Raw genomic sequence first — 8259 nt, forward strand, 5'->3', positions numbered from 1 at the left:
ATGATTTACTACTAAATAGACAACAAACATTAACACCCATTTCTGTAGCAATAGCAACGCCATTTCCAAGGGAAGTGCTACTTGTGCCTAGGACACGGTCGTAATGTACAACCACGGGTCACGGCTTCGGTCTTGCATAGCATAGGCAGGTTTGTTTGTTCACGGGCACATCCACCGCTCTAACTATTTGCACACGTGCACACACACCGCTGCCACCACCACCACGCCACACACTGTACTGTACTTGCTCACGGCCATAAACTGGCCGCACATAGGCTGCCTTGTGCAGCCACGGTGTGAAACGAAGTTAGTTCCATCAATTCTCAATTCGCACCACTAGCTTATCATCTGATCCAGGCAGGACAACACAAAAGATAATCAAAGCTTTGACGGAGAAATCAACACAGATGAACTCCAGCAGAAGTCAAGTAGATTTCAACGGAATATAGTGACAGTTGACTACTCCTGAATATCGAAGGCCAGTTTTCTTTTATATTATTTGTTACGAGCGAACCAAGAGTGACAAGAGGGTCAAAGCTCATAACTATAATTGATACAAGCATACATGTATAGTCGTGAACGTTGGACTTAGTGCTGAAAATATGACACATCCTATGTGGTACTACTAGGGTGCATGTGCTTTTCTAAAATTGTATATAAATTTCAAATAAACTGTGCGGCTCCTAGTGTATGCATCATTGCTTGCTTGCCTGCACCGTGAGCACTACTGTATGTCGTGCACGGCCTGCTTGGCTGTGTAGCCTACGAGGTGCACGTGGCATGCACACCACCTATGCATCAAATAAAGGCCGATCATATGTGGTGATACTGGAGTGTTGCTGCTGCTGCTGCTGCTGCTTCAGCTCTTTGTAGCGATCCAAAAACAGCTTCTCGGCAAAATCATATAGCTGCAGATCAAGAATATTAGCTTGCACTATGCGTTTCGTTAGGCTTTCGGTGAGGTTTTTCCAAATAAAACTAGACTTGGAATCTGGTTTGCCGTCACCTGACTTGTAGTCAAGCTGTTCTTTAGCAAACTGAACGCCAAATCTGCTTTCAAACATTTCTAGTGATTCACTCATGTACTCCGTTAATCCAAACCAAGCGAGGGAGAGCAAAGTTTGCTGAGCACTGTGCAAGAGGCGCTCGTTGTACTCAGCGGTTGGCATACTTGAGCTGTCGTAACAATTCACCACACTCAAGTTGGCTAGCATGCGGGTCTGCCTGTTGAACGCCATGTTATGCGGACACGCTAAGAACTCATCCATGCTGGCATGGGACCAGTCACGGCCTGGGAAACAAAGCGGCATGTGCACGTGCGACAGCTTTACACCGTTGCACTGGAACGTGGAGTTCTTCCAGGTCACACCACGCTTGACATGTGCAAACTCACTGAGGAAACGGTCGATAGGGCGTCGCAAGATAGTGACCACAAAGAACGCTCGGTTTGCCTGCTTCTTACGCTCCATCATGTCCACCTTCCCACTAGCCAGGCATTCAGTGAGCGCGGTGTACGTTGGATGTAAGCCACACTTCCAACCGGTCGTCGTGCGGGAGAAAAGCCACTGACTGCTAGATGAAGAGGGGCGATAGCACCTAGCACAGTTAGGGTACACACACACACACACACACACACACACACACACACACACACACACACAAACAGCCATAGTCGCAAAAGGGCACAGGCGGCGAGTAAGAAGGAAACAAGCCGTAAACGAATATTTCACAACAGAAAAGAGGCATTTAGGATAGATGAACGCTGTGTTTTTAGTTGATGTTGCCGTCACCGTTGTCGGTGTTGTACCAGCACCCTGACCCTACCAGTACTAGTACTAGTACACTCATATCTTGCTGATCCGCAAGGTCCGGGACCGGGCACTGACCGCAACTTTGAAATGTCCGTAACTCTGAATCACATACATTTTGATGGGGAAAGGCCATAATTATAATTATATGGCACATAAAGTCACTATTTCGAAAACAAGTGACTCTGTGATTGTGTATGCGTGACTGTTCACTCCCGCTCATACTGGAGAACAGTGCAGAAGGCTTGCAGTCAATATGGTCATCATGATGACACATGATTCTACTGGTACTTTTCCAACGGCTTACATACAGTCATGTAGCTGTGTAAGGCATATACAGTGTACTTTTCCAACGGCTTACATACAGTCATGTAGCTGTGTAAGCCATATACAGAGTAAGTACAACACTAGTACATGTGCAGGGAAACATGTCTAAGACGACCGCTCAAGGGACCTTCAAAACATGGTCTCTGTTAACCATGTGGTCTCCTTATCCAGTGCGATTTGACTGGAAATAGCATCCCTTGACAGTCCTGGTTGCAATGGTCTTCTGGGACAGGTGGTCATCTTATCCAAGTGGTCACCTTATCCAAGTGGTCACCTTATCCAAGTGGTCGCCTTATCCAAGTGGTCGCCTTATCCAAGTGGTCGCCTTATCCAAGTGGTCGCCTTATCCAAGTGGTCGCCTTATCCAAGTGGTCGCCTTATCCAAGTGGTCGCCTTATCCAAGTGGTCGCCTTATCCAAGTGGTCGCCTTATCCAAGTGGTCACCTTATCCAAGTGGTCACCTTATCCAAGTGGTCACCTTATCCAAGTGGTCACCTTATCCAAGTGGTCACCTTATCCAAGTGGTCACCTTATCCAAGTGGTCACCTTATCCAAGTGGTCACCTTATCCAAGTGGTCGCCGCCTTGACAGGTTTAACTGTACTAGTGCAGTGCTGTAAGGTACATAGAGAGTGTGAGCACAGTCAGTGCTGTAAGGTACATAGAGAGTGTGAGCACAGTCAGTGCTGTAAGGTACATAGAGAGTGTGAGCACAGTCAGTGCTGTAAGGTACATAGAGAGTGTGAGCACAGTCAGTGCTGTAAGGTACATAGAGAGTGTGAGCACAGTCAGTGCTGTAAGGTACATAGAGAGTGTGAGCACAGTCAGTGCTGTAAGGTACATAGAGAGTGTGAGCACAGTCAGTGCTGTAAGGTACATAGAGAGTGTGAGCACAGTCAGTGCTGTAAGGTACATAGAGAGTGTGAGCACAGTCAGTGCTGTAAGGTACATAGAGAGTGTGAGCACAGTCAGTGCTGTAAGGTACATAGAGAATGTGAGCACAGTCAGTGCTGTAAGGTACATAGAGAGTGTGAGCACAGTCAGTGCTGTAAGGTACATAGAGAGTGTGAGCACAGTCAGTGCTGTAAGGTACATAGAGAGTGTGAGCACAGTCAGTGCTGTAAGGTACATAGAGAGTGTGAGCACAGTCAGTGCTGTAAGGTACATAGAGAGTGTGAGCACAGTCAGTGCTGTAAGGTACATAGAGAGTGTGAGCACAGTCAGTGCTGTAAGGTACATAGAGAGTGTGAGCACAGTCAGTGCTGTAAGGTACATAGAGAGTGTGAGCACAGTCAGTGCTGTAAGGTACATAGAGAGTGTGAGCACAGTCAGTGCTGTAAGGTACATAGAGAGTGTGAGCACAGTCAGTGCTGTAAGGTACATAGAGAGTGTGAGCACAGTCAGTGCTGTAAGGTACATAGAGAGTGTGAGCACAGTCAGTGCTGTAAGGTACATAGAGAGTGTGAGCACAGTCAGTGCTGTAAGGTACATAGAGAGTGTGAGCACAGTCAGTGCTGTAAGGTACATAGAGAGTGTGAGCACAGTCAGTGCTGTAAGGTACATAGAGAGTGTGAGCACAGTCAGTGCTGTAAGGTACATAGAGAGTGTGAGCACAGTCAGTGCTGTAAGGTACATAGAGAGTGTGAGCACAGTCAGTGCTGTAAGGTACATAGAGAGTGTGAGCACAGTCAGTGCTGTAAGGTACATAGAGAGTGTGAGCACAGTCAGTGCTGTAAGGTACATAGCCGAGAGTGTGAGCACAGTCAGTGCTGTAAGGTACATAGAGAGTGTGAGCACAGTCAGTGCTGTAAGGTACATAGAGAGTGTGAGCACAGTCAGTGCTGTAAGGTACATAGAGAGTGTGAGCACAGTCAGTGCTGTAAGGTACATAGAGAGTGTGAGCACAGTCAGTGCTGTAAGGTACATAGAGAGTGTGAGCACAGTCAGTGCTGTAAGGTACATAGAGAGTGTGAGCACAGTCAGTGCTGTAAGGTACATAGAGAGTGTGAGCACAGTCAGTGCTGTAAGGTACATAGAGAGTGTGAGCACAGTCAGTGCTGTAAGGTACATAGAGAGTGTGAGCACAGTCAGTGCTGTAAGGTACATAGAGAGTGTGAGCACAGTCAGTGCTGTAAGGTACATAGAGAGTGTGAGCACAGTCAGTGCTGTAAGGTACATAGAGAGTGTGAGCACAGTCAGTGCTGTAAGGTACATAGAGAGTGTGAGCACAGTGCACTTGGTGTGTCACACTTACTTGCAATGTTTCCAGTCCTTGCGTACCCGTCCGTTCATGTCAAGCTTCACTTCTTTGTTTGCGTTTTGCACAGGTCTACACCAACAGGAGAAATCACCCATCAGCCGCTCTGCTAGCAGTCGGTTCAAAGTCGTACCCGCAGTTTTCTGTATATGAATCATGGCCAGGACATGCTTTTCGTTGCTAATATTGAATTCTCTCCCACGGTAGGACACTAGGCGCAGTGCATTGTGCTTGACATGTTCAGGTGGCGGATAAGCTGGCAGAGCAGCAAGACGTGGCACAACAGGAAAGTTGAAACCGAGCTGCTTGGCTAAGAGTACGCTTGGCACGTGTACAGCCTCCTTCATGTCCCGTACAGACCCATCACTATCCTGGCCACGATCACCACCTTGCCGTGCTCCATGGTCAGTTATACCTAGCTGTAGTGAAGCATCACCACTAGCTGTGTTCCGAGATGCAGTCGCAGCAGCAGCAGCAGGATGTGTTAACAACCTGCGATCTCCAAATGAGTAGGTAGCAGAGAGTGCGGGGTGAGCTAAACCACCATAATCAGCTCCGGTGCGATAGGAATGCCATGACACAAGGCAGATGCACGTCAGAACTAACACTAACACTGCAGCTTGTCGCTTGCTGGCCATCTCACTTCATCTACACAGTGACACATGTAGGCGTAAACACACATCCACACACACACACATGCGCACACACACACACGCACGCACACACATACACACACATGGTTTAGTATGAAATCACCACACGTCATTACACTGATGCTGCAATAAAATGCGAGTCCTTGCAGTGTAGCTTTACAGGGCGGTACAAGTTACTCATCTTTTAACCAATATCAACATCACCTATTACTGCCACCCACGACCAGCACTCACACCAGCACCACTCGTAACCAGCACCACCCGTAACCAGCACCACCACCAGCACCACCACTACCACCAGCACCACCCGTAACCAGCACCAGCACTACCACCAGCACCACCACTACCACCAGCACCACCACCAGCACCACCACTACCACCAGCACCAGCACCACCACTACCACCAGCACCACCGTCTTATGCTACTATTCAAAAATTCTATCTCTCAAAGATACACAATCAGTAGAGAGAAAACGAAGGCATGCCACAGCTCCGTGTTTCACGTTATTCATCATCATCAGACAACGGGTGCTCCAAAGCAGGTAGCTTGAACACGAGGGGAGCACAGCAAAGGAGCTCCGTGGATCCCAGTCCACTGCCACCGTATCGACTTATAGCGGCTGCACCTGAAGCTTGTGCTATTGTGTCCTCCTCCTCCCCCCCCCCCCCCCCTCGCTGCCCTCATGTTCGGGCTAGGTAGTAACTGGCACATGCCATTGGGTGTGTGTGGAGGTGGGGGATGCAAAACGAGCTGCTGGTTGGACAGTCCTGAACAGCTACAGGACTGTCGGTCGCCGAAGAACTGAGGGGTCAGCCTCCTAGCCTAGACCAAAGAACTGAGGGGTCAGCCTCCTAGCCTAGACCAAAGAACTGAGGGGTCAGCCTCCTAGCCTAGACCAAAGAACTGAGGGGTCAGCCTCCTAGCCTAGACCAAAGAACTGAGGGGTCAGCCTCCTAGCCTAGACCAAAGAACTGAGGGGTCAGCCTCCTAGCCTAGACCAAAGAACTGAGGGGTCAGCCTCCTAGCCTAGACCAAAGAACTGAGGGGTCAGCCTCCTAGCCTAGACCAAAGAACTGAGGGGTCAGCCTCCTAGCCTAGACCAAAGAACTGAGGGGTCAACCTCCTAGCCTAGACCAAAGAACTGAGGGGTCAGCCTCCTAGCCTAGACCGCTTCCTATTTTCATGTATTACTTGTACTATGTTGTACTATGTTGTACTATGTTGTACTATGTTGTACTATGGTCTATGCAGAGTTGAGTTACTGTGCATATATTGGTATGCTGCATGTGCTTGGTGAAATTCTAGCCTGGTCATTCTTCGGCCCTCCGTTCTTCGGCCCTCCGTTCTTCGGCCCTCCGTTCTTCGGCGCTCCGTTCTTCGGCACTCCGTTCTTCGGCCCTCCGTTCTTCGGCGCTCCGTTCTTCGGCCCTCCGTTCTTCGGCCCTCCGTTCTTCGGCCCTCCGTTCTTCGGCCCTCCGTCCTTCGGCCCTCCGTCCTTCGGCCCTCCGTCCTTCGGCCCTCCGTCCTTCGGCCCTCCGTCCTTCGGCCCTCCGTCCTTCGGCGCTCCGTTCTTCGGCGCTCCGTTCTTCGGCCCTCCGTTCTTCGGCCCTCCGTTCTTCGGCCCTCCGTTCTTCGGCGCTCCGTTCTTCGGCGCTCCGTTCTTCGGCACTCCGTTCTTCGGCCCTCCGTTCTTCGGCGCTCCGTTCTTCGGCCCTCCGTTCTTCGGCCCTCCGTTCTTCGGCCCTCCGTCCTTCGGCCCTCCGTCCTTCGGCCCTCCGTCCTTCGGCCCTCCGTCCTTCGGCGCTCCGTTCTTCGGCGCTCCGTTCTTCGGCCCTCCGTTCTTCGGCCCTCCGTTCTTCGGCCCTCCGTTCTTCGGCGCTCCGTTCTTCGGCGCTCCGTTCTTCGGCACTCCGTTCTTCGGCCCTCCGTCCTTCGGCCCTCCGTCCTTCGGCCCTCCGTCCTTCGGCCCTCCGTCCTTCGGCCCTCCGTCCTTCGGCCCTCCGTTCTTCGGCGCTCCGTTCTTCGGCCCTCCGTTCTTCGGCCCTCCGTTCTTCGGCCCTCCGTCCTTCGGCCCTCCGTTCTTCGGCGCTCCGTTCTTCGGCCCTCCGTTCTTCGGCCCTCCGTTCTTCGGCCCTCCGTCCTTCGGCCCTCCGTCCTTCGGCCCTCCGTCCTTCGGCCCTCCGTTCTTCGGCGCTCCGTTCTTCGGCGCTCCGTTCTTCGGCGCTCCGTTCTTCGGCCCTCCGTTCTTCGGCCCTCCGTTCTTCGGCCCTCCGTTCTTCGGCGCTCCGTTCTTCGGCCCTCCGTCCTTCGGCCCTCCGTCCTTCGGCCCTCCGTTCTTCGGCCCTCCGTTCTTCGGCCCTCCGTTCTTCGGCCCTCCGTTCTTCGGCCCTCCGTTCTTCGGCCCTCCGTTCTTCGCTGCCCCACAGTACTGTATAGAACTGAAGCTGCACACTAGATGTTCATGTGGCTAGGTAGCTATGTCGGGCATACAGTCATGTGACAATAGATGTTCATGTGGCTAGGTAGCTATGTCGGGCATACAGTCATGTGACAATAGATGTTCATGTGGCTAGGTAGCTATGTCGGGCATACAGTCATGTGATACGCAGGCCTACACACCCTATAAGCAGCAGATCAACAAAAGTAAATAGTTACGGTGACAAATACCACCAGCTCACCATAACGAATTATATGGTATACATGTAATGGCATGTTTGTTCACTTCAAGGAGTGAGTAGCTGAATGTGATAATCATGGTATTTATAATAATGGTTGACGACTACCCATGGCAAATATCCACAACGTCCAACAGTATTGATTCGAGTTGCGTTCAAGTACTGCTTACCTCCGATCATAGTAGGATTCGTGCTGTCGCTAGCGAGTAGGTCACAGCAACTACATCACCCAGTCGCTGACTAGAACGATTTCAGTAGCGACCCCGACTATTGTGACGGAGCGACATCCAGGCCAACGGCAAATACTATGCAGTAGTAGATGTGCTACTGCTTTTGCAGACAGTAGAGAATCGATCGCTACTGTCGCTCTTCACCGAAATCACTTGCCATTAGCTGAGGCCGAAGTGTTGCTTTCAGGAGTGAGGATCCAATAATTCTGTAAAAATCCAGGTCGTAGATCTACAGACTACATACTACCGGTACGTAACTCGTTAGCTATGTTTACAAGTACTAGTATGATTTATGAACCATTTTTTTGT

The 8259-nt window shown here is 50.8% G+C and overlaps 2 protein-coding genes across 2 annotated transcripts; both read right to left on the reverse strand.

Moving 5' to 3' along the window:
- Positions 1–307: 307 nt before the first annotated feature.
- LOC135819379 (heparan-sulfate 6-O-sulfotransferase 2-like) lies at positions 308–8178 on the reverse strand. Its single transcript, XM_065332579.1, has 3 exons — positions 7891–8178; positions 4389–5039; positions 308–1596 (listed from the first exon to the last, which is right to left on the reverse strand). Exons 2-3 carry the CDS (start codon positions 5027–5029, stop codon positions 792–794), a joined length of 1446 nt encoding a protein of 481 aa, XP_065188651.1. The 5' UTR covers positions 5030–5039; positions 7891–8178; the 3' UTR covers positions 308–791.
- LOC135820042 (S-antigen protein-like) lies at positions 5031–7900 on the reverse strand. The gene is made up of 3 exons (XM_065333345.1): positions 7891–7900; positions 6715–7496; positions 5031–5039 (listed from the first exon to the last, which is right to left on the reverse strand). Exons 1-3 carry the CDS (start codon positions 7898–7900, stop codon positions 5031–5033), a joined length of 801 nt encoding a protein of 266 aa, XP_065189417.1.
- Positions 8179–8259: the final 81 nt, after the last annotated feature.

Source organism: Sycon ciliatum, chromosome 6 (assembly GCF_964019385.1).
Source record: "Sycon ciliatum chromosome 6, ocSycCili1.1, whole genome shotgun sequence".
Classification (NCBI taxonomy): Eukaryota; Metazoa; Porifera; class Calcarea; order Leucosolenida; family Sycettidae; genus Sycon; species Sycon ciliatum.

Bases quoted from the DNA above. Each gene is read 5' to 3' on its own strand.
- LOC135819379 (XM_065332579.1), bottom strand. From the start codon at position 5,029: ATGGCCAGCAAGCGACAAGCTGCAGTGTTAGTGTTAGTTCTGACGTGC. The intron at 1,597-4,388 runs GTAAGTGTGACA...TAACTGTGCTAG, and splicing joins AAGGACTGGAAACATTGCAA to GTGCTATCGCCCCTCTTCAT.